This window comes from Sabethes cyaneus, chromosome 3, assembly GCF_943734655.1.
Source record: "Sabethes cyaneus chromosome 3, idSabCyanKW18_F2, whole genome shotgun sequence".
Lineage (NCBI taxonomy): Eukaryota > Metazoa > Arthropoda > Insecta > Diptera > Culicidae > Sabethes > Sabethes cyaneus.
Window position 1 is genome coordinate 164657815 of NC_071355.1, and position 27180 is coordinate 164684994.

The following is a 27180-nucleotide window of genomic DNA, read 5'->3' on the forward strand; positions in this document are numbered from 1 at the left end:
ACAAACTCTTTTGTTGAAAAAAAAAAATCCAATCCTTTTTTTAAGATTCACGTCCATAAACGAAAATATTATATGCTTTTAGTTTCTCACTTTATCTACTCGTTAAAAATGACACAAAAAAGGAACTGCATGAAAAAGTGGAACGTCTGGCAATGCGTTAAATTGCGATAGAATGATTGTTGCTTTGCAACACTTGAATGACTGGTGCCACCTCCCCCCACCGTTGCTTCTCTAAGGTTCGAAGCAAACAGGATTACTATCAAATTGGCAGACACTACGTTCCGCCATTGACACATGGCATGAATGGGCGTCTATCCGAATGGATGGTTTTGGGTGGCTGGGCGGACGTAAAATCAAGATCATGCAATGGAAACAAAAATCAGCACCAGTGGATGAATTGCTACGAGAACAAAACAGTGAAGGAAGCAAATAAAACTTTAGCAATGAAAGTTATTCCCAACTTGCAGCAGCGCGCCGGAAATGTTGAAGTTGATCGATTCAAAGCAATCGACCGACTAGTCACAGCGACTTAGATTGCTTTTTCTGTTATAGTTAAAATATCCATTAGTTGAAGGTTTCGTTAAAGTTGCAGCAATAAGTTGAAGCATTTCGTTGAGTTTTCTGCTTTGTGGGAAGTAAGCTGTTTGGATTAAGAAGCTTCATTGTAGTGCATCTTGGATAACCGCATCTAGAAGAATGACTTAATATACCTACGGTTACAAATGTTGTAAAATCATAATTTTTCGTTTCTCAAAATTTTATTTCTAAATGAGAAATCTAAACAAAATCGAAAATGATTCATCTTTGTCGTTGTCTACTATCATCCCTCGTTATTTCATCTATTTTTCCTACAAGTTGATCAGTGCACACACTGCAGGATATATACTCCGCATGATTCACCAACCAGAAAGAAATGTTCTCCTCTAAAAGAAGATTGTTATTTGCTTATCCTCAAGCAGCAGGGATTTTCGTGGCCAAATTATCTTTTACTTGGAAAAACCTCTCAATGTGTTTGTCCCTATGACACGATAGTTAAAGTAGCAAATACAGTCTTTGCGATATGCAACGGAATGGTGTTTCAGTCGGAAATTTTGTAATATACATAACATCTATATACTATTGAAAGATAGAATGAAAATACGCGTACGCGACCTACTGGGTGTACCCAGCGAAAAAAAAACATGCGAACAATAGTGGAATCTCTCTAAAAAGGGTAGCGACCGGCACAGATTATTTCAGCACATTCTCTTACTCGGAGAGCATCCTGAATCATCCGTAGATTTATGGTAGTTTTCAGCAGTGGAAGCTGAATGCAGATAAGAATAAGGCGGAAAATGGGAAATGTCGCTCGTTTCGGTTACGTGTGGTCATGGTGCTTTACGTAGTACCTAAATTACTATCTTTGTGCGTTATTATTATATGAAAAATTAATTGAGAATTGAAATTCATAAATGAATATTGTGTAAACGCATCTTATGTGGTAAAGAATCGAAGAAAATCACCGCTTTTCCATTTTACTGGAGTAACAATAAACATTCAAAACTTCGGTAACATTATGTAAACCAAAACCAACATCGATGAGAGCTAATACCCACTAATAATCTATGCATGATATTTTTCTAATAAATAAAATTCAATTAGCGTGAAAAAAAATGATTTCCCGGAGTCCCTTGCTGAACACATACCACCCATGCGAGTTTGCTTTCGTTTCGATTGTCGAACTTGCAAAAAAATATCAAAACGATACGGTCTGTTTGTATCGTGAATCGCTCTACCTATAATATTTATTAATTACTTTTTCAACGACATTGCGTTGCCACGAGAACGAACCGAGGACCGAAGAAGGATAAGCGTGAGTTGTTGTTTATGTTTTCATAAAGTTCAACACTATCGACCCGGGCTTGATTTCGCAGAAGAAAAGCCTAAACTCCGATAATAATGTGAGCGAAGAACCTTTACGTTGGTTTATTTAAGGTGACGTGTGCTCGTTTTTTCGTCGGTGCTACGCTTTGATAACGAAAACTGCTACCGGCTCCAGTTGAATAAAAAGACTGCCCGGAGCCCACCCTTTGCTTCGGTAAACATCATTGTGGGTTTGCTTGGACTTCATCGAGAAATGATACGTCAGCAAAGTCTGGATGAAGTAAAACAATCATCGAATGAGTCGTGATAAATAGATGTAAAATATTTTAGCGAAAAATATTTAACGGTGCACACTGAATGAATTTTATTATCAAAACGTGTGATGCAAAAAAACCGTAAAACTGACAATGCGATTCATGCAAGTTACAGTCAGTTTTTTTCTACTAATTTTCAATGCAAAAGACAATGCTCTTCTTTTAAATTTTCTCTGTAGCAGATCAACATAGACTAAATAAAAAATTATTTATTTGCAAGCATCAGAATGTAATACATGTAAAATTAATTCCACACCATAGTTTCCCACTGCGTGGAAATTAATAAAGTGTACCTCGCAAGTGCTCTGTTGCTATACACTTCTTCGGACCATTATGTGCAGCACGGCAACCCACTGATATGAAAATCATACATACAGGACTCCAGGACGAATGAACGAACTGGCGATAAAATGCCATCTTCAAATTACTTACCATTGCACTGAGTCACGCCAAACGTGCCGAATAGCAGCGCCAGCATCAGCCACAGAACCGGGAGCTGAAATGACGCAGCATCACCTCGAGTGCTTCCGGCCTCTCTGCCAGATGACGACATCGGGACGCTGCAATTCAGAACCTTTCGTTCTGTCACCGTTGCCGCTAGCGGTGCCGTCCCCGGTGGCAAGGACTGCATTATCCGTTGGCAGGAAAAATAAGCTATCCTCTGCACTTGCGGGCTGTTTGCCGTTTTTTCCTCTTCGTTTTATCTGCGACCTAGATGAGTGATGATTTTGTCGCGCTATCCACGCACACACGCAATCACTTCGCGGCGCGCCAACTGAGGGAATAATTTTCTTCCGTTTGCAACTACTTTTTTATTTCTTCTCTACCAGACACTAAAGCGGACGAACCCACGGAGGCACAATTAGTCACATCACAGGCGGCTGTCGAGGATCGGCGCGAAATGCAACCCGGAAGGTACTTGAACCCCGAAAGGCAAAAGCAATTAAATCTATTCAATTTAAATCTAGTCAAACTGATAGATAAGCTCCTCGTGAGCCGCAGTTTTCCACGCTGTTGCTCGTGCGACCTGAAAACAGATAAGAGCATAAAGAGGGATGAAATCTCATTATGGTGACCGTCTGCAACAGAGTCACCGCGGGACTCCGATGGCGATAGGGATTATTTGAACTCTGATTTGTAGAGCTAATAAACACTTCATCGATGTGGCTCGATGGCTGTACTTATCCCTTCGGGTGGCGAATGAGATTGATAGTATTTTGTTTCGAGTACAGCGAGAAGTGGACCAATTGTTGTGGGATTTTGTCGTAACGCTGGTTGAATCAGAGTGGTGTTGAAAAGAATATTACCGGTCACTATAGGATATTTGAAATTTATGAATGGCTCAGCTAAAACCAATACCTACAAACAAACACCAATAGATGTAATGTCATGAATAATTTGATAAGTTACTAAAACAGAATTTACAAGCATGATTTCAAAAGCTTTTTTTGCTACAATTTTGCTAAAAATGTAATATTTGTATTAGTTCAGGCTCCGTGAATAAAGTGTTTAGAAAGTTTGCACTCAGAAGAATTGAACTTGCGGTTGATGTATTATTCAGTTTCCATTCTCACTAGTAGTCATATACGTACGTAAAACATGTAACAATTAATTTCCATTTCTCTGGTCCTCAGATAGGATGGTTCAACATTGTTCATTATTTTTAGATGTGATTGTCTGAAGCGAATGTCCTTTTTCTGCGGTATTAAAAACTATAATAAGGTTCGTGCCCTATATTTTTATCTTCCAATTCATGAAGAGGAAAAACACGAGATAGAAATTGCAATATTTTAAGCCCAGTATTTGTTTACAATTAGGTGATTTTTTTTGAAACGATGGTTCTACAATTGATGGAGGGACGGTAGGGGAAAGTAATGAAAATTTTTTTGGGAAAGGAGGGGAAAGAGTGGAAAGGAAGGGGGGTAATAGGTAGCTACGCTTAACAAGTTGTCGTTGTGACTCATACCTTTTGTCCAATGCTGGAAGGTGCATGGGTCGAACCAAGCCATTTTAATTTGTGCACGATTGAACCTACCAAGTAAGCATTTGAAACAATGAACTTAAATTCCCGCTCTTCTGAAGCTTGTGTAACGTTCCGTAATTAAATGCCACTCACTGTCATCATCTGCACGTGTTTAAGGCCACACATCCAATCAGTGCGTCACACTTTTGCGGTAATCCGTAGTTTCATTTTGTTTCGAACTCGGAACTGATAAAAGACAATAACGGGTAACGTAACCGTGCTTAACAGTCTAAAGTTCAAACCGAATGCTGAACCATTTCAAAACAATGACCGCGCATGGATTCCCGCAAAAGAAATTACGGTTCGCTTTATCAGTTTCACAGTTCACGAGGTGACATCTTTGCCACTTTGCTTTCGGTTCTGTTCAGCACCGATCTATCTATCGTTCGCTTGCCGTGTTTTGTCTGTACCTGTCTTTCCCTTATCTCACTCAAAGTGTACGCACTGTTGAGCTTATTACGGACAGCTAATCATCACAAATGGAGATGTATATCCAGCACCAACCATGCTCTATTACCTACAGTTACTCATACTGCTCGTTTTGTCAGTGCAATAAATTAGCAAATCGTGTTATCAGAAGACAAAGTCTCGTAAAAGCGTGCGGGAGTCGCCCGATAACCAACAGAGTGTTAACTTTCTATGAGACAGATTGCCCCAGCAGCGGTGATGGATCGTGTATTAACTAGAGAAACCATTTGGTTAATAACGGTTTCACAAAACGGCGAGCTTTTTGGGATAGTGCATAATAAATCATTCTTTGAATACTTAGCGATAGTTAGAACCATAAAAGTACTAGTTGATACTCATTGTACATTTTGCTTGTTTTGATTATAGTTGCTGGGTTTCAGTAAAGTAAGTAACATGCAATATACCAATTTAAGCATCATTTTTCGCATTTTCAAATTGTACATTGCGCTCAGCAAAGGTCGTCGAAGCCAGTAAAATGGCTATCTTGAACTTTTTTTGTGGTGTTATCTACTTCCGAAAGCAATGGAATTATAGGGCTATAAAGTTGTTATTTATGTAGATAAAGTAATGAGCATTGCCGAGTGAGCCATATGTAAAACAAAATCAGTGAAAGCTGGTAATTGACTGGTTTCCTATCTTTGTAGCCATCCATAGCTGGTGCAATTGTGATTTTCCGCAAAATCGACGTGTCATGTTTTATTATTAGGTGGCATAAATTTGAAGATGAATCAACAATTAAAATCATAACAACGCAATTCCACTTTCCTTGTTCAAACCTTAATGTTACTCCCTTTTGCAAACGCAAAAGTCAATTGTTTCTTTCTAGAAAGTTTAAAGACGATCAGCAATGGGTAGCTTGAATTTTGGGATAATATTATTGATTGCAAATCCCAGCAAAAGCCAGGTCGGGAGAATTCGTCTGCGAAAAGCAAGCAAGCAGACTATACCGATCGCTGGTTCCAACGCTACCATGGTTCCAACCGCTGTTTGTGAATATTATACTGAGGTTTACAAACAATTCTTGCGTATTCCATACTTGATCGTACCAGAGCTGTGTACACTGTCACAATTGTATACGGATCATCAAAATCTTTTGTATAACGTTTTACTAACATTGAAAAGGCTTTCGAAATCACTCCATCGAAATGTGCGTGGAAAGACAGTTTGTTGTCCATAATAACTCCCAGGTCGCGAACTGTGTCCGATCGTTATAAATCGAAATTTCCTATGTGGTAGTAATGTATGACATTAGATAGCATGTGTGAAAAAGTCAAAACGCTACATTTCGAAGTGTTTAACATCAAACCAAATATGTCGCAAAATGTCTTGAAGTTGTCCAAATCAGCCTGGAGCTTGCAGCATTCAATATTGTTCTACTCCGGGTAAAACATTTTCACGTCATCGGCGTACAAGGACGCATCATCGATGTACTCAGGTTAATCGTTCATTAAAACAATAAAACATGGGCCCAAGGTGACTCCCTTGCGGAACTCCAGAATTTACATAGAAAACTGAGCAAGATGCTGACAGCGTCAAAAACCTTTGACATGTCGGTATATACCGTATCGACTTGATAACCGTTTACCATCCAGATCTTGTTTCTTGACACAATTCTGAAAGATTAGTTACAATTAATCGTTTCTTTAAGAAATTGTGTTGATGATCTTTAATCTTTGATTCCAACCATAGATAAAGGTGATCATTAACGAGGGGTTCAAATGATTTTAGAATGGCTGATAAAATGGCTATTCCACGATAGTTTTCTGCGTTCAATTTGTTGCCCTTTTTGTGAATAGGAACAATATGAGAAATTTTCCAGCAGCCGGGGAAATATCCATGTTGCAGGGATTTATTGAATAAAGTATGCAGGGGAGCCTGATTTCCAAATTTTCAGTACTTTATTCAGAATTCCGTCTGAATGACACTGATTTCAGCTGCTATCTCATCCCAAAAGCAAAGCAAAACATTGGGCTTAATCGTCTTTCTAAGATTTGATCTTTCTTTATCGACAGACTTCGCAGCCGGCTGTTTGTTGTATTTATTATTAACGATAATTACGGGGCTAGTGCAGCGATCCTACTAACTCTCTCTAGCAAGCACCGCCCAGCCGAGGTTCGAACATATGACGACCGGCAATTTTCACTAACTAAACATTATTAGACTGTGTAAAACTTCTTCAACGTCTATCTACACACAATAGGGTGATGAACCTCTTTTGGGTTCCCGGGCACTGTTGTATAGCACTGTGAAAGAGCAGACGAGTTAGCCAGATCTGGATCTGATTTGGAATTTCTAGAAACCGACCCTTTTTGTGGGGTATCTGGGTACGTGCAAGATGGAACTAAAAAAATGGGAAGAAAATCAGGTCATGTTGAACTGGAATAATAAGTACTCTAACAGTCCGTCATGCAAAATGCCTCAATCACGCAAAAGCTATTGAATCTTTCAAAGAAAGGTTTGAGTACTTTTAGCGGACTGGTCATTATCCAAGTAAATATAATCTGAAGGTAATAGGAAAGCTTAATGATAGATGTCGCAAAATTGAAAGGCGCAAATTTCCTTCGTAAATATGGGCTAGCAGTAAAATTTATTCTCAACATACTACCATGTTGAGTTGATACCTTCAATTAAAATCACAATTATTAAATGACATAGTAGTTGTTCATAAGTAAAGGCATACAGCAAAAGAGGACACACCACAATAGATCAAAGACCGCTGGTCAGAGCGGTTCAAGGTCTCCAATAAGGAAAAAACCGCAAACCAAGAGGATTCAAATCAGGCGAAGAGGCAGGCCACTCTTCCGAAGAAATAAAATTTGGAAAATTGGAAAATTTTTGATTTACTGTATTGTAATATATGCTCTGAACGTGGATGGTCCAACCACTTTGACTCAATTTTGATTCACTTGACGCACACTATGCCGCGTATACATACACGCGATTTGTTGCTGCTGCTGTTGGTTTTTACATGACGTTTTTCAAACTGGGGGAAAACAAACCACCAACACAACTGCAGATTAGCAAGCTCTATTGAGCCTCCCAGTCAGTTGATTTCGAAGTATGATGCTGGCCTAATAAGCCGGTCGTCGTATGTTCGAATCTCGACTGGGAGAATCTGTTAGAGTCAATAGGTTCGTAGCAACTGGTTCTGCAATTGTCCTGTACTCTAACAGCCGGCTGCGAAGTCTGTCGTATAAAAACAGAAGATCAAGTTTCGATAACAGAATGTAGCACCTAGGCTTTGCTTTTTGGTACCAATTATTGAATTATTTTTTGACAAATAACGCACTTTTTATCTACTGCCAATTTTTTGGTTGAAAAACTACTCAAAATCTGAGTTAGTACACTTTAAGGCATTCTGAGTAGTTTTAGCTAAATCCAACCAATTTACAGGTAAACTCATTTAAGAATGTAGTAAACTTTAGAATTCTAGGAATCATTATTGCCGCTTAGGTAAAATGAAAAAATAGGTAACTGGTGAATCCAAATGGCACACTGGATTTTCGGTACTTAAAGCAAGGTACCTAACTTAGTACCTAGCATAGAGCTTCCTAGGTATACAATTCTGTCTATACTTAAATGAGCTTTCCGAAACATGGCAGAGCATCAGTCTGCTATAGTCACCGAGAAGACTCATTTAGCTCAGTTCAAGCTCACGACATTTTATCTAATTTAATAAAACGATCATTCCGATAGTTAGGTATTCCAAGGCACAGCTAATTGTAACCATTAACAATGTCTGAAATTAATAATACGTCAAGTTCAGAAGCTTCTTCAGAGCATAGCCCAGCGGAATGCGTGTCTACGTTTGCTTTATGCTCGAATAATGCTAGGATGAATAAAGGAAAACCCACTAAAGAGCCAGTCTTGGATAACTCCACGAAATCCACATTGTCAACAACTGGGGCCAACCAAATCGCGTCCAAAACGAGCAGAGAAAAACCATGCAAAATTTACATCCATTTCGGTACGAACGTGATTTGCAAATTGTGTAGCGAGGAGTTTGGAAAGAAAGGCAAGCTCATACAGCATATCCAGATTCACCATGGTAAGCCGCGTTCCCACCGTTGCGGCATGTGCGGAAAGACCTTTCCTACGGTGGCTTCGATACTGAAGGCAACACCCAATTATGTTCGCGCTAATAAAAAATTCAAGTGTCCGGAGCCCAATTGCGATCGCGTCTATAAACACTCGAAGCCTTTCGAGCGTCACCATACGAAGTGTCACAGATCGCTTTACAGCTGCAGTTGATTTCTTAAAATTATTAAAATTTATATTTACTTGCCATACTATATGAAAAAAATAAACTAAACATTTCCTAAAAAAATTTAAATATCATTTTATGTAATATTCTCATTAAACCCTTTTTTAAATTACCCCTTTTTATTCCGTCACACACCTACTCTCTAATTCCTGATCGATCTGTATTGTACATTCATGCGATAATACTTATCTATACCTATAAAAATGGATTTCTGCCTGTCTGTCGGTCCCTATGTTCCTTATAGAATCGAAAACTACTGAACCGATCGAGGTGAAAATTGGCATATAGGGGTTTTTGGGGCCAGGAAGGTTCTTATGATGGTTAGAGACCCCTCCCCCCAGGGAGATAAGGACTCTCATACAAATAAAACAGAATTTTTTGCGTAACTCAAAAACTAATCGAGCTCGAGATATTTGAGACTCTTTCATAAAACATTAATCAATAACAAGACCACCAAAAACTATCAATAGTAACATTAGACAATTCAGTGCGAGACGGCCACAAGCCGCGAGTATTGCAGGCGACCTGCCGTCGGAAGCACCGGCCACTGCGGGGGGCAATCCCCCGTAGAGATCACCTCTATCTGGGTTTATTTATTTTCCTAGATCTTCTTTTTTTTTTAGATCTACTGACCTCTATTACTTTCCTTCAGCTGGGTCACCCCTGCGAAATGGTACTTTCTACGAAAAGATTTTCCGTGAAATGGTACATCCCGCGTAAGGTTTTTCGCGAAATGGTACCCTGCGAAACTGTATATTCCGCATTATGATCAACCGAGGATTGGTGTTCCGCAAAATGGTATTCGGAGAAATGGTTTGTAATGATGGCGAATATTTAAATGCTATCCGCTTTATTTTATCAGGCTAAGCAATAGGGGGAGTTGTTTTCTACTTTACTGTGTGGAAAATTTGTATATTAAAACACCCATGAACTCCCCAGAAACTTGCAAAACTCAAGATTGTGACAAAGGTCATCCGAGATTCACGATTTATGTACAACACAGTTTAATTTGTGGCAATACGAAGTTTGTCGGGTCAGATAGTTGAAATATAAATTACACAAACAACAGTTTTCAGTGGAAAGGTCGTCGCTGTAGATTTTATTTGTGTAAATCTTTTTCGCATGGTATACCCACGTGTACTGTCGTAATAGAAATCGCTCACCCGTGTTGTTTCCCGAATCAATTTCGTGGAAGGAAAAAATGGAAGGAATTTTCATAGCATTCTTTCAAAAATCTCGAACCTGACCTTACTGTATCGATTCTCACTTCAAATAATAATTCTAATGGATAAAGTTGACATTTTTTTGAAGCGAAGCAGAACTATCATTCGAATCTTGACTTTTGTAACACAGGTCAAAGGATACGTCCCGCAACAAGGTCTATAGTTTAATTAACCAGTACCTAATGTTCAATGTTTCCTTGATAGAAATCTCCGTTTTCTTGCAGTTTAGAAAAAAAAACACCATGCGCTTCCATTACTTACTAATTTTTCAAAAATCCTTTTTTTTCGCTGGGCGCTCTTTAGTTCTTACCATAGTAAGTATAGGACCAAACCAAGTGACAACATTCTGAATTCGAGAAAAACGAAGTAAAAAGTTTCCTAGATACTCTGCGATATTTGTAGCTGTAGTATCGTAACCATCGCAATACTAGTAGCGTCGTAACCATCGCAATATTAGCAGCATGGTATCTATCGCAACATTGTTATATTATACAAACTGAAAATATATCTCATTAGTATATCAGAGGCCGACCGACACAGAAGCAAGAGTATTTCGTTCCTGTGGTCCTTTGCTCCCTGTGTCCTATACTACATTGGCGACGAGGAATAAAATGGAAAAATCATTGGGTAAGAAAAAAAAAACAAGTATTTTACCTTATTGAAAAAAAAAATATAAATTAAAATACAGTAGAAAAAGTAATGAAATAGATCAGACACTTAAATGTGGTATTTGATTTGACTGATTCTATTCTGCTAAGAGCAGGTTGAGGAAGAAAATGGACTGATTCTATTCTGCTTAGAGCAGGGCTGAAAAATGAAAAAAAAAATTAGAAATAGATCAGATGCTTAAATGCAGAAAGGAAAAAGGAAATTTGAGGGATTCCAAAAAAAAAAAAATCCGGTTTAAAAGAGAAAAATGGTTGGAAATTGGATTGAACCTTTTGTTAGAAAGGAAAATTGTACATTTGAATGGAGTAAGTGGTTGCGATCATTTCAAACTATGATACGTGCAAGTAGAATGAACGACGAAGAATGGAAGAAAGATTTGTTACTTCACTACGCTGGACCTGATGTACAACAGTTGTTTGAGGCACTGCCAGACGTACCTGCAAGTCATTTACGAGGGCCGTTAGTAAATGTGGAAAACTACACCCCAAACATGACAAGTTACGAAGAGGCCATCTCAACGCGAAACTCAACATGTTTTTTCTTCCGAAAGGGAATTCAACCTATGATCGACATTTGCTACGACAAATGAAGCAGAAATCTGGCGAAAACGTCGATTCCTTTGCCATTCGACTTCGCTTGCAGGCTGAACGATGTGGATTTGGTGGCAAGATCGAAGAAAATGTTAAGGATCAAATTATACAGACTTGTGAGTCAGCTATTTTGCGCAGAGAGTTTCTCAAGAAAGGAGACATCAATCTTGAAAAAACTCTACGGGTGGCAAAGGCTTTTGAAACTGTCGCTTTGCAGGAGAAATCTTTCGTAACGGAATTAATTGACAACAAACCAAATGGGGTGATCGACGAAGTTAATAAAATTGAAGTATCAACGAATCGACAACAATCGAACAATCAATTTGTTTCTACAACACGTGCGGAATGCCACCGGTGTGGATTTTTTGGTCATCTGGCTCGAGATGAGAAATGTCCAGCGAGGGGAAAAAGCTGTAATAAATGTGGTGGCAAGCTGAACGTGATGATGAATCTGACCATGAATCCAGAACTAAGCGTGTAGTTCGTCAACCATCGTACTTGCAAGATTATGTGTAGTATAAACTAGTTAAAAAAAAAAAAATTAAAAAGGAAGTAATTGTAGTATCGTAACCATCGCAATACTAGTAGCGTCGTAACCATCGCAATATTAGCAGCATGGTATCTATCGCAACATTGTTATATTATACAAACTGAAAATATATCTCATTAGTATATCAGAGGCCGACCGACACAGAAGCAAGAGTATTTCGTTCCTGTGGTCCTTTGCTCCCTGTGTCCTATACTACAGTAGCTATCAATCGTTCGAAATCATCTCATATCAATGGTGGTTTGCCACATCTATGTAAGCTGATTAGAGTAAAATGTAGCTTAGGAATTCCTTGCTCGTTTGCTCGTCATTAATTCATTGTTTTAAAATTGCGACTCGGTCCGATCTGACTTAACACCGACCATATCGGCACCAACTTTTCAAAAGGGCCAATCTGCAAAATGTAAACTAACCGAGTGACGGCTATTTTCTGCTGGACTAGCATAGGGAAAGAAACCCTCACTCGGTTTGTTTACATCTTGCAGATTGGCGCTTTTGAAAAGCTGGGGCCGATATGTTCCTCGAAAGTAGGGGAATATTTGGCCTTTTGGTAGTTGCCAATAAAATTTTCGTTACAACACGAATTTTGTTAATTTAAATATTTGACTGCAAAGATTGCAAATTAAGAATACTTCTGGGAAAACCACAAACCGATTGCTTGATAGTAACAAAGTTATAGCGTTTATAAATATTGTTGGGGGCCATGTTCACAGGCTAACCATTGCTGTCTGTAAATCAAATCGAAATTACGACTTAGTTTTCGAAATTCGAAATGTTAATCTTTTTATAATCCAGATGATTAGTCGTCTCTATATGCATGTACCGACTAATATCAGTAATCGCAGTAAACGATTAAGTCAGATCACTCGGAGTAGAAAAATAATTTAATGTCGTAGATTGAACCTACTATTCATTGAAAAAACGCTGCTTCACTAACCTACACTCTTAAATGATTCTACCTGTAAATTGGTCGGATTTAGTTAAAGCTAGGTTGAAACTACTCAAAATGCCCTTAAAGTGTACAAACTCAGATTTTGAGTAGTTTTTTAACCAAAAAATTGGTAGTAGGAACTTACAAGTGCGTTATTTGTCATAGAGAATAATTCAATTATCGGTAGCAAGTAGCCAAAATTGGTTGAAATTTTTACCCAAAGTTTGAGTTTGTACACTTTAAGGGCATTTTGAGTAGTTTCAACCTAGCTTTAACTAAATCTGACCTATTTACAGGTAGAATCATTTAAGAGTGTAGATATTTCTGTAAACGAGCGACCATTAATATCAGTGCAATTACGCCGTTAAAAACCCAAATTTGAAGTCTGTGTATGAACATATAACATAAGTAAATTGTATGACGCTTAGTTATTTTTTAAATATCTTTTTTGTTTTAAAACGAGCCTTGTACTACTTTTATTGTTTCAAATAGTGTCGAAATTTGCATGAAATAATTTATTAACGCTAATTGTAGTTCGCATAGGAAAATATTTTCTAACGGTTTAATTCCGTTATAAATAACTGTACATTAGACAAGAGAAATCAGAACCGCTTCATTTACTAGTAGTAGTAGTGTCACATGGTAACAGACAAATTAAAATAAACAAATTTGTCTCATGATAGATAAGCTCACGGTTATCCGATGCAAATATTTAAGCTCCTGTTTCACGCCGCAGAATCTAATTTTATGACCAAAAACAACTCGAACGTAAAATTAACCAATTCCGTTTTCATTTCATGAAAAATTACACCAATCATTGGTGCGGCATTCTATCCATTCATAAATTTTCTCCACAATACACAAAAAATCATAAATTTGCCACCAAAGAAACCACGAGGTTCACTGGGAAAAGCCGTTATACTTACGATTGTATTGGTTTTCATTCATGAAAATCACTGTAGTGTTCTCCCGAATAAACACAGAATCCAATTAGACTACGAGTTAAATCCCAATTGCAGTCAAACACAATGTAATCAGAGCACTTGCATAAAATTTCCTGGACGAACAACACCTGTATCCGTGGTTGCTGACTAGGTTCTAGTTCTCACGCAAGGAAACGTCAACCATGAATTTTCAACGGAACACTTTTGTATCAAATTTAAAATGGTAATCTTTTTTCCAAACGTAAAACAATACAACACTACTCGCGAAAACTTCGTTCAACACCGTACCCGACGAGTGATAAAAGACAACTGTATGATGCTTTTGCGTCCGCAAGTCTGTTATCCAGTCGGCAGCGGCAATGTGCTTTACTCTTCTTTTGGCAAAATTGATGTTTTGATGACACACGTTTCGTTTACTCCCGAGTCCCGTCCCGAGTCGGTTTTTGCGGCTAGCTTTATTTCGCTCTCTTTCTAACGTATTCAGTTTTATCAAGAGGATGGCTGCGTCCTGCTAATGTGTTTCTGGCTTTCTCTCTACATTTCTCTTTCGTCATCGTCAGGACAAAATAATGTAATGATTAGAGAGAGAGCTTTCGATAATGCGGTCTCTTTGAATTTGCAATGCCGCCGGTTGATGATGGGTGGTTTCAAGCTCACGCGGTATGTTAAAAACTGTGATTATGCTTTTATTCGAATGTTTTTTTTTATAATTTTTTTATTATTTATTATGCCGATAGAATCTTACTGGATATTCCTCTTTTATAATAGTTTCTCACTAGCTTTATTGCTGCAAGCTAGATACATTGTAATGTTGGCTGTTGGCAGGCTTGGATCTTCTGGATGGTAAATGGTTGAATAATGCGCTCCAGAACTACCACGAAGTTCCACAGCCTCTTATTTAGCAACTCCTCTCTCTACCTCCCCGTGGTACCATCCGGGATACGTTCCTTAGTGGAAATCGGACAACCGGTGGAAACTAGGGTCGTATGCGGACAGAGAAGGGGGCACTCACGCGAAGGCTGAGTGTAAACTCTCCGCCTGCAAATGACGGATCTCAGTAGAAGCATGTTCGATGAACCTGAAAATACTGAGAACCTGAGCAGAGGGTCCAAAGCCCCCAAAGGAGGATGGTTTTAATAGCTGTTATCCATGGCTAAAAGTAAAAACAAGAATGGATAAACCCCTAATCCAAGGTGTCATGCGACCCGTGCCGAGGGATGAATGGTGGGGGGGGTTTCATAAATACTCAGCCTCAAACGGAGCCTGTGGAGTACCAGAGCGCCCTCCACAGTAAACAGCCCTTACCGCATCATGAGGGGCTCTGATGCGGCGGACTCTTCTTTCCCCTCAACTCGTGGGATTCTATATGAGCAATCAAAATAAAATAATAACTTCAGTGAGCGCGGACGGATTAGACAATCCGTTCGCAAGAAGTGGTATCCAGAGGTCTCCGCCGATGGATACCAGTAGAAGCGCCAGCGTAAGCGGAAAAGGAAACGGCACACCTGTCGCTCCAACTGCATCTACGCCGGACGCAGCAATGAACGGCCCGTCGCTAATAAAAGCAGTGGCAGGCAAGAGAGACATGCTACCAAGAGTGGTAGCGGCGTCTCATCAACTCGATGCCATTATCGAGTTCGTGGCAGGTCGCAGCACCTTAGCGAAGGACCTGAAACAAAGTCTGCTCATGCTTCGGAGCACCATGCGTGCTGCGACGAAGGAGCACAGCGAACTCGAAGCGCGAGTAAAAGTTGCAGAGAAAGTGAAGACGCTTGTATCAAGGTCTGCACAAACAGATGCCTGCCCGTCAATGACCGACCATTCCGTGGCACTCGCGACTACGGAGCAGTCTAACGACAAGGCATCCGCCAAACGCGCAAGGCAGTCCCCAGGGGAAGAAACCCCCACGGGTCCAAAGAAGCGCATGATAGCAGAGGGTCGTAAGCCAACTGAAGAACCTACTGAGGGTAACAAGACGCTGTTAGCGTCCGACAACCAGTGGGAGTTGGTCAAAAAGAAGAAGGCCAGGAAGAAAGAGGAGGATCGAGCTCCACCGAAAGTGGCTAGGAAAAAAAGGAGCAAAGGCGATGCCCTTATCCTCAAAACTGAGGGGCCGAAATATGCGGAAGTTTTAAAGGCCATGAGAGGGCATGATCAGTTGAAGGGTCTTGGCGCGGATGTGCGGAGTATCCGCCGCTCTCGCACAGGCGACATGATTCTTGAACTCAAAAAGAACGCCACTGAAAAGGGTTCCGCTTACAAAGTGCTGGCAGAAAAGGTCCTTGGCGATAGCGTGCAGATCCGCGCACTAACGCCCGAGATGACTCTCCAGCTTAAAAACCTGGACGAGATCACCCAAGCGGGCGAACTAGCACGAGCTCTCAACGAGCAATGCAAAGTGGTGGTGACTACCGAGGCAGTTCGTCTGCGTAAGGGACCGGCGGGAACCCAGGTAGCAACTATAAGACTTCCACTGGAAGACGGAAATGCAGCCCTGAAAGTGGCTAAGCTGAAGGTGGGATGGTCCGTGTGCCCACTGAGCGTGTTCCAGCAGCCGGAGGCCTGCTTCCGGTGCTTTGAGAGAGGGCACAGGTCCTGGAGCTGTAAGGGGCCAGACCGAAGCCACTTGTGTAGGAGATGTGGCGGTACGGGTCATATAGCGAGGGACTGTACTGCGCCACCCAAGTGCCTGATATGTACCGGCCAACGGGACGCTAAGCACACAACAGGAGGCCCGAAGTGCCCGGCAGGCGCGCTGGCGACTAAAACCCGGGCGTAGTGCAGGTAACGCAACTGAACTTGAACCACTGCCACGCGGCTCAGCAGCTGTTGTACCAAGCAGTTACTGAGTCGTTGACGGACATTGCAATCATCTCGGACCCATACCGCATCCCTGCCGGAAACGGTAACTGGGTGTCGGATAGGTCCGGGACGGCGGCTATATGGACGACAAGCAGGTTCCCGGTTCAAGATGTTGTGTCAACTGCAGACGAGGGATTCGTGGTTGCCAAAGTGGGTGGAGTGTTCTACTGCAGCTGCTATGCTCCGCCGAGTTGGTCTATCGAGCAGTTCACGCGGATGGTAGACCGAGTATCAGTTGTGCTGACTGGTCTAAGGCCGTTGGTTGTGGCGGGCGACTTTAACGCTTGGGCGGTAGAGTGGGGAAGTCGTCGCACGAACCACAGGGGCCGGATTCTGCTTGAAGCTCTGGCAAAGCTCAACGTAGATCTGGTCAACGTCGGCACCACAAGTACCTTCAGTAGGAGCGGTGCGGAGTCTATCATCGACGTGACATTCGGCAGTCCTGGTCTGATAGGAGACTGGAGGGTAGACAATGGCTACACTCACAGCGACCATCAGGCGGTCCGCTATGGTGTCGGTCAGATAACGAGACGGCAGGCGGCGAGTAGAGCCGACACTCCAACCACCCGTGGATGGAAGACTTCATACTTCGATCCCGAAGTATTTGTGGAAGCAATCCGAAGAGAGTGCGGTGATCGTGGTATGCCCGATCCGAACGCTGATCATTTGGTTGAGGTACTGTCGCGAGCATGTGACGCTACCATGCCTAGGAAAGGTCGACCTAGGTATGGCAGGTCACCGGCTTACTGGTGGACAGATGAAATTGCGGAACTCCGCGGAGCCTGCTTTCGTGCGAGGAGAATTATGCAAAGAGCTCGTTCGGACGAAGGCAGGGCTGAATGTCGAGTAGCACTTGCTGCTGCACGCGCAGCGCTTAAGAGTGGGATAAAAGCTAGTAAACGAGCCTGCTTTGAAAGGTTATGTGCTAGTGCCAATGCGAACCCGTGGGGTGATGCCTACAGGGTCGTAATGGCAAAGACCAAGGGAGTGATGGCGCCCTCAGAGCAATCGCCAGAGATGCTGGAGCGGATCATCGAGGGCCTCTTTCCGCGCCACGAGCCAAGGCCCTGGCCCCAAGCCGCTGAGTCGTCCCACGGCCGACGTTCCAGTATCTCAGACCATAGCGTAGGATGGTCGGCCTCCCAGCCGAACATCCAAAGTAACGTGGGCGACGGCGGTTTGGCGGTCGGGGACGAAGTGACGGTTACGAATGAGGAGCTCATTGAGATCGCTAAATCCCTAAAGGTGAGCAAGGCACCGGGGCCAGACGGAATCCCGAATATGGCCATTAAAGCGGCTATGTTAGAGGCTCCCGAGTTATTTGGAGCAGTAATGAGGAGATGCCTGGAAGCTGGCCACTTCCCGGACAGATGGAAGCGACAGAACCTCGTGCTGTTGCCGAAGCCGGGAAAACCTCCGGGTGTTCCCTCGTCATATAGGCCGATCTGTCTGCTCGATACTGCCGGTAAGGTGCTGGAGAAGGTTATCCTTAACAGACTCGTACAGTACACGGAGGGTACAAACGGTCTGTCAAGGAATCAATTCGGCTTCCGAAAAGGCAAATCTACGGTGGATGCAATCTTGTCTGTCACTAAGACAGCCGAGGTGGCAATCCAGCGCAAGAGGACAGGTATCCGCTATTGCGCAGTTGTCACGCTTGACGTGAGAAATGCGTTTAATAGCGCTAGCTGGGACTCCATAGCCAACTCGCTTCGGAACGTCCAAGTGCCGGTGTCGCTGTACAGGATCCTGGAAAATTATTTCCAGAATCGTGTGCTATGCTACAACACGGAGGAGGGTCAGAAGTGCGTTCCAATCACCGCAGGGGTTCCGCAAGGTTCCATACTGGGCCCGGTGTTGTGGAACGTCATGTATGACGAGGTGTTGAAGCTAAAGTTCCCGGTAGGGGTGGTGATTGTCGGCTTTGCGGATGATATCACCCTGGAAGTCTATGGTGAATCTATCAGAGAGGTTGAGTTGACGGCTGCCCACTCTATAAGCATTGTTGAAGATTGGATGCGATCCAGGAAACTGGAGCTAGCGCATCATAAAACGGAGGTTATCGTGGTGAACAACCGCAAGTCGGTACAGCAAGCAAAGATCAGCGTCGGGGACTGCACTATTTCGTCAACGCGGTCCTTAAAACTTCTGGGAGTCATGGTCGACGACAAGCTCAAGTTCGGGAGCCACGTCGACTATGCCTGCAAGAAGGCTTCCACAGCTATTTCGGCATTGTCTCGTATGATGTCTAATAGCTCTGCGGTATATGGCAGCAAGCGAAGGCTATTAGCCAACGTGGTCCAGTCTATACTTAGGTATGGCGGACCGGTGTGGTCATCGGCGTTAGGTACCAAAAGCTATCTAGCCAAGCTGGAAAGCACCTATCGTCTCTTGTGCTTGAGAGTGGCGAGTGCGTATCGCACAGTTTCACATGACGCAATCTGCGTCTTAGCAGGTATGATGCCTATTGGCATTATCATCAGCGAAGACGTAGAGTGCTTCAACCAACGTGGAACTAGAGGCATACGGAGTACCACAAGATCGGCCTCGATGACCACATGGCAGCGGGCATGGTCTAATTCCACAAAAGGTCGGTGGACACATCGACTTATCCCGGAACTATCTGGGTGGGTCAACAGGCGCCACGGCGAAGTCAACTTCCACCTGACACAGATTCTGTCAGGGCATGGTTGCTTCAGACAGTATCTGCATAAGTTTGGGCATGCGGAGTCCCCCGCGTGTCCCGAATGCGTGGATGTTGAGGAAACGGCAGAACATGCTTTCTTCATATGCCCTCGTTTCGCGGGCGCGAGAAGCAGCATGATGGCAGTGAGCGGACAGGACACTACCCCGGATAACCTAGTCCAAAAGATGTGTTCCAGCTCGGACATCTGGGGAGCGGTCAATGCGGCTGCTACCCAGATTGTACTCGAGCTACAAAACCACTGGAGAGCCGATCAACGCCAAATAAACAGCCTAACTACCATAGTCCAGTAGTTATCTAAGCGAGTGCATTAAGCACAATAGCCCCTCCCTGAAGTAATACCGATAAGGTGGTGCCAGGGGGGATTGAGGCTGGAGACTCGAGTAGGGTTTTAGTGGGTCGGGATCCTCACGCCCCATTAGGGGGGTCGGGATACCTAAACCCCACTCCCTGAGGTATCTTTTCAGGTGTCTGATAGTACCGTATCTTCTAAGGTGCTCAGCAGATTTCCCAACTCGTAAAAAAAAAAAAAAAAAAAAAAAAAGGCTTGGATCTTCTACCATCTTCAAGCAATATACATATAATTATCCAATACATATTAAATAATAATAATCTATTATTTGTTGTATGTATGAATGTATATGTATGAATACTATATCTTTATTTTTATACTGTTCTGTCGCTCAGAAAAAAACACGCTTCAACTTCATATGAAAATTTGAATCTGTATCGGTTGTTTGCTGTACACCTGTAAAATGTGTTGCACTTTTGCGATGCGCGCACAAAAGAAAGTTTTTATCTATCCAATACATTTCCATTGTAAACATTGCTGTTTATTTCAATCAATTTTATGATTGATTTGTTTTATGTAAGAAATCGGATTGGAAACCGGTCCAAAATCTAATTATCATTGATGAAGTTGACACATATATATGTACAATTAAACATTTTCAAATTGGATCTATTCTGTGAGTATTTGGGTTTGTCACTCCCATTCTCACACAAAAGCTGTCTCTTATGTTCTGCAAGCATAAAAAAGTACTTACATGAGCTTTTCTGTAAATAAATATGCCGACTGATCTTTTTATTGTCATGTGCAAGGAAAATTGTACCATCCAAAGTGCGATATCGCTAATAAAAGTGCTATTTTAGCTTAAATCGTTTCGGTATCTTCGGCGCACTTTTTCGTTATCTTCCAAGCAATAAGTGCGCCGAAGAGACCGAAACGATTTTAGCTAAAATAGCACTTTTATGAGCGATATCGCATTTTGGATGGTACAATTTTCCTTGCAATTGACAATATTTGAAAAAAAATTATTTTACTGTTCAACTGACATTATACTAATTTATGCCAATGCCAAAATTAGGGGTGTTACGATCAACACTTGGTCGACTTAAATTCATTACAATACATTTAATGTATTGTAGTACTAAACCTAAACAATTTGAGTCGAAATATGCCCTCCGCTCCACCCTTACGCACATCTTCGTTGCATGCTACACTAATGTCACAGAACAGAAGTGGAAGTCCGAACGATTCGGCGATCAAAACTGCTAACAGAGTCTTTTTTGTTTTTATTTTTCTTTGGGAAGGTTTTCGCATAGAAGCGAATAACAGCAATATAAGCAGAACGCTCGCTGCCAATCGCATAGCAGCTTTCACATGCTTTCGTGTGCATTCGTATGCGTTCGTGTGTTTTCGTGGAAAAAAGTGACTCGCTACCGCCAGGTTCGCTAATATCTGTAGACAGTAGCATGTACGTGTTTGGATTCCTACTTCCACTTCTGTTCTGTGCTAATGTGGTCACTTCCTCCACTATCATGGTCTTCCACCTGTACGCCATTCAAGTGTTCATCGTAGTGCTGCTTCCACTTTTCGATCACCGCACAGTCGTCAGTCAAGATACCTCCATCTTTATCTCTGCACATTTCGGCCCGCGGCACAAAGCCTTTGCGAGATTCGTTGAGTTTCTGATCGAACTTCCGTGCGTCGCAAAAGCGGTACAGCTGCTCGAGTTCTTCGCACTCCTTCTCCTCTTGGTGGCGCTTCTTCTCCTTGAAGAGTCGGGTTACCCAACAAACATTTTTCTTGAATAGTAGCTTATTCAACCGTTGTCTAGCTAATTACCGGGTAACACGCGCTTGATTAGCTGTTATTCAACAGCAATGTTCGTTGGGTTGCGGTCTCCGCTTCTGTTTGTATCACTCCACATTCTGACGCTACGTTACGTTACACACGGCCTAGGACGTTCTCCGCTACGCTGTTAATGACTGTTTTCACGGCATTCCAACAGTCCCTATGAGGGGCTTCATCCGGCTCAATCTCTTCCGGCAGCGCGGTTTCGAGAGATAACGCGTAGTTTTCAGCGACATCCGGTTGCATCAGTCGCGCTAGATTATACCGTGGCAGGCGCCGGTATCGTATGTTGTTCACAACAGATAGTTTTTGACGTATCCTTACCATCACTAGGTAGCGTTCCGAATCAATGTTAGCGTCCGGATAGGTTTTGACGTCGATAATGTCAGAGAAGTGCCGACCATCTATCAGAACGTGGTCGATTTGTAATTCTGTCTGGTTGGATGATCTCCAGGTGTACCGATGGTAGAGGTTATGCTGGAAGAAGGTACTACGTATGGCCATGCTCTTGGAGGCGGCGAAGTCGACAGTTCGTTTGTGAGTGTGCGCTGAACCGTCCAATCACCGATTTGAATTTCTCCTCCTGACCAACCTGAGCATTACATTCCCCGATGATAATTTTGACATCATGTCTTGGGCAGCGGTCGTATTCATGCTCCAACTGCGCGTAAAATTCGTCTTTGTCATTATCGGTACTTCCAAGTTGAGGGCTGTGTACGTTAATTATGTTAATATTAAAGAATCGGCTCTTGATTCTTAATCTGACACATTCCAGTTATTATTACTTACGGAGTCCATTGCTTTGTTTTTTTGATGGTTCAGGCTTGCAAAGCCCGCAACCAACCCCCCAGTATCGCCGGAGGACCAACGAAGGAGCCCTCCTCCCCTGTCAGCATACGACATTGGTTTTCACCGGGGTTGGTTACCCGATCTCTACCGAGCTTGCTCGTATCCTGGCTGGTACCACGAGGAGGTAGGGGGTAGGAGTTGCTGGGTAAGAGGCTGTGGAGCACTGTGAGGTTTATTTTATTTATACCCAGTGCGCAAGGCACCGATGCGTACCGCGTACCACCCAGCCGTTTACCAACCGTGCATCAGCTAACAATCATATAACCCGGCACGTTTATTATCGACTTCCAAGTAAGTACTGCTTACTTACTTACTTATTCAGCCGAGAGCCGGGGTGGCTCTTGCCGTATCAAGAATTCCTCTCCATTGTACTCGGTCCTGGGCTACTCGTCGCCAATTCGTTGCGCGGTTCGACACACGCAAGTCTGCTTCAACCTGGTCGAGCCATCTAGCACGTTGAGCCCCTCTATTCCTGGTGCCGGTGGGGTTCTTGAAGAGAACGGATTTCACTACACAGTCGTCCGGCATCCTTGCGACGTGGCCGGCCCACCGTAGTCTCTCAACTTTTGCCAGGTGTACGATGGGAATCTCTCCAAGCAGTGCCTGTAGCTCGTGATTTATACGTCTCCGCCACTCTCCGCTTTCCGTCTGTACTCCGCAAAAATAGTCCGCAACACCTTTCGTTCGAAAACGGCAAGTGCACGTATGTCTTCCGTAAGTAAAGTTACTGTCTCAAGTCCGTAGAGGACTACCGGTCTGATTAGCGTTTTGTACATCGTTAGCTTTGTGCGGCGGCGTATGCTCCTTGATCGAAACGTCTTGCGAAGAGAAAAGTAGGCTCGGTTTCCAGCTTGAATGCGTCGTTGGATCTCCTTACTCGTATTATTGTCGGCAGTGACCAGAGATCCCAAATATACGAACTCATCAACCACTTCCAGTTCATCGCCGTCAATAGTCACTGTCCGTGGGAGGCAAACGTTACTATCTCGGGAGCCTCTTCCTACCATATATTTGGTTTTCAACGCATTAATTTGTAACCATATCCTCCTAGCCTCCGTTTTTAGTCTGGCGTAGATTACCTCCGCCTTCCCACGGTTTCTAGTAGTGATGTCGGGGTCATCTGCAAAGGCTAGGAGTTGGCTACTCTTACTGAAGATCGTTCCCTTCGTTTCAATGCCCGCTCGCCGAATCACACCTTTAATAGCGATATTGAATAACATACAGGACAGTCCATCCCCTTGCCGTAACCCTCTGCGCGATTCGAAAGGGCTTGAGAGTGTTCACGAAACGCACACATAGCACACCACTCGTTCCATAGTAGCTTTGATCAGCCGCGTCAGTTTGCCCGGAAAACCGTACTCGTGCATTATATGCCATAGCTGTTCGCGTTCAACGGTATCGTATGCTGCTCTGAAATCCACGAAAATATGATGCGTGGGCACGTTGTACTCTCGACATTTCTGAAGGATTTGTCGGAGAGTAAAAATTTGATCCGTAGTAACACGGGCCCCCATAAAACCCGCCTGATACTGCCCTACGAATTCTCTTGCTATTGGGGATAGACGACGCAACAAAATCTGGGAGAGCACCTTGTAGGCGGCGTTGACCAGCGTAATGCCGCGGTAGTTACAGCAGTCTAGCCGGTCGCCCTTTTTGTAGATGGGACAGACGTCGTCGGATCTCTTCCAGATCGGGAGCCGGTACGCTGTTGTCGTTTGTAGATACTCCGAGGTTAACTTCCATTGCGTCTTCTGCTAGTATAATCAATATATATATAGAATGCCAGTGTCGCTGCAGTGCTCGTGGTAAACATCACACATGCTCAGATAATGTATATACATTATATATGCATGTGTGTGTGCCTGAGATTCATCAAAAGGGGAATCTCATTGTCAAACTTTGACAACCAGTTTAAAATTTCAAATATGGCTGCCAAGTAATGTGATTGGAAACTTCGCTTGCTTCAAATTTCTGAAAAAATCGGTGCAAAAGGGCGCAGTTGTGGGATTCAATTCATCCGGACGAAAGAAAAAGAACGTTTAAAAACATTTCGCTGGCAAAACAACCCAGCGATGAGCGCACTGATGATAGCATCAACCAGGGCACAGATAAAGAACAGATAAATAACAATGAGCAACTTTGACAATGAAGCTCCCGATTCACAGACTTGATACAGATTGTTAGCATCATGTTTACCACCATGGGTCCTGTAGAAAAAGAGCGACACTGGCATTCTGCTGCTATATCGCCGTTGAGGTGTTCATCGAAGAACTGCTTCCACCTGTCGACCACCTCCCGCTCGTTTGTGATAAGATCTCCTCCCTCGTCCCTACACATGTCAGGAATTGGTGTTTGGGCCTTGCGAGTTTGGTTCACCTTCTCGTAAAACTTGCGGGTATCATTAGCCCGGAATAGTTGTTCAAGCTCCTCACGATCTCTGTCCTCCTCCTGGCGCTTTTTCCTTCACAGGATCGTAGTCAACTCATTCCTCGCTCGTCGATACTTGGCCAAATTCTCTCTGGTGGATATGCTCAGATAGTTTTCCCAAGCTCTTTTTTCCTTTCTATCGCTTCTTGGCATTCCCCGGCAAACCAATCATTTCGTGCACTCGAGGTTTCCACACCTAGCACCGCGGTTGCGGCCTCGTTAACGGCCGAGCGTATCCTACTCCATCCGTTTTTGAGGGTCGAGGCATCTAGCTCCACAAAAGAAGGCAGAGCTTCATCCAGTACGCACGCGTAGTTTTCGGTAGTTCGCGGGTTGTCTAGTTGCCGAATGTTTAGCCGAGGAGGGCGACTTTGTCGTGAGGTATAAACCGTCGATAGTTTTGAGCGCACATGTACTGCTACTAGGTAGTGGTCCGAGTCAATATCCGCACTCCGTAGGGAGCGTACGTTGGTGATGTTCGAGAAAAACCGGCCCTCGATGAGAATATGGTCGATTTGGTTCAAGGTTCGTTGGTCAGGTGATCTCCAGGTAGCCTTGTGGATATCTTTGTGAGGAAAGAAGGTGCTTTTGATCACCAAGCCTCGGGAAGCCGCAAAATTGATGGATCGCTGGCCGTTATCGTTCGTGTCGGTGTGCAGGCTATGGGGCCCGATCACCGGTCTATACGTTGCTTCTCTGCCGATTTGGGCGTTCATATCCCCGATGACGATCTTGATGTCCCGTGGTGAGCAGCTGTCGTACGTTGCCTCCAGCTGCGCATAGAACCCTTCCTTCTCGTCTCGGATCTATTTTCGTGTGGGCAATGCACGTTTATGATGGTGTAGTTGAAGAAACGGCCTTTTATCCTCAACACGCACATCCTCTCGTTGATCGCTTTCCAATCCATTACGCGATCCTGCATTTTGCCCAACACTACGAAGCCCGTTCCCGGCTCGTTGGTAGCTCCACCACTCTGGAAAAATCGGGCTCTGCCTCCACGGATCCTCCACACCTTCTCGCCCTTGCGAAACTTTCGGGGTTCTAGCTGATCGAGCAGCACCCTGTCGCCATGAACGAAATTTAGCGATCTGCAGTTCCAGGTACCAAGTCTCTATTCCATGTCCTTATTTCGTCGCCTTGGTCCATGCCGAATGTTGCGAGAAGATAGTTCTTGACTCTTGTTGTAAGTTTTTTGTTGTTTATATAGGTAGCCGTACTAGGGCTTACGCTACCGAGTCTCGTGATGGGGCTGCCATCTTGCAGTGTCAAGACACACTGTGCCTCCTCCCCTGTTGGTATACGACCTTAGTTTCCACCGGGGTTGGTTACCCGATCTCCGCTAAGGTTGTTCGTAATCCAGCTGGTACCACGTGGAGGTAGGGGTAGGAGTTGCTACATAAGAGGCTAGGGACCACAATGGGGTCTGTTTTACGCGTTATCCAACTATTTACCAGCCATAACCATTTAAGTAAGTACTGACTGAACTTGAAATCACGATAAAACGAGACTGCCAAAACACGATCCCGAAAGATGTACACGACGGTGCTGACGAAGTTCGATTGCATGGTGATGGACGACGTAACCTACGTTAAGGTAGACTTCAAATCGCTTCCTGGGTAAAAGTTTTATAGAGCATCCGGAAAGTTGCTAACTAATTAACTCCTGCGGACACACAAAGAAGAATCAATAACTTATTACAAAATTAGGCGAGACCTGAGCAGACTGACACAAACTAGGAGGAAGTTTGTTTTTGAGCCTCTTAGTTAGAATATGAAAGTTGGATGAAAGAAAAGTCAAAACTATTTTCAAAATTACATTCCACTATTAATTTTATTTCGACAGATAATCGCAAATCGAATGGGGGGGGGGGGGGGGGGGGGGGGGTCCGGAGAGGGTATCGAAAGGACTTCTGGAACATAAGATTCAATGGAGAAATATATCAGGTGAATCTAGAATTAGATAACTTACACTTCTACAACCGGTCGCTGGGTTTTTAGTCGTCGAACAAAAATACAGTGCTCGAAGCAATAGGAATTACTTTCAAATTACGATTGAGAGTTATGAATGGAAGTTCTTTCGATGACGCGTTGTTTCAAGAAACCGGAGATATTCTCTAAGGGATAAGAAATAAAATTAATAAAAATAAAGCTAAATCTGGTACTAAGAAAATTTACAAGTTAAACGAATTTGGGAAATTTTAAAGCAGATCCTTCCTGCCGGCCGGAAAACATGTTTCGGGGTTTTGGCGACTCCACTCCTTAACTCGTTTTATCACGGTTTTGGTCTGAACCGTGGGTAGAGGTCTGTGTCTTTTATACTTAGTCGTATTTTCATATCTTTTTATGGCGCGGACGTTAAAGCTCTC

The 27180-nt window shown here is 43.2% G+C and overlaps 1 protein-coding gene across 1 annotated transcript in view; it reads right to left on the reverse strand.

Moving 5' to 3' along the window:
• LOC128740361 (uncharacterized) overlaps nt 1-2808 on the reverse strand; it is a 42332-nt gene extending 39524 nt beyond the window's left edge. The window contains exon 1 of the mRNA XM_053835899.1: nt 2610-2808. Within this exon, the coding sequence (XP_053691874.1) occupies nt 2610-2808 (199 nt within the window). The remainder of the gene's footprint in view (nt 1-2609) is intronic.
• Between the last annotated feature and the right edge of the window lie 24372 nt (nt 2809-27180).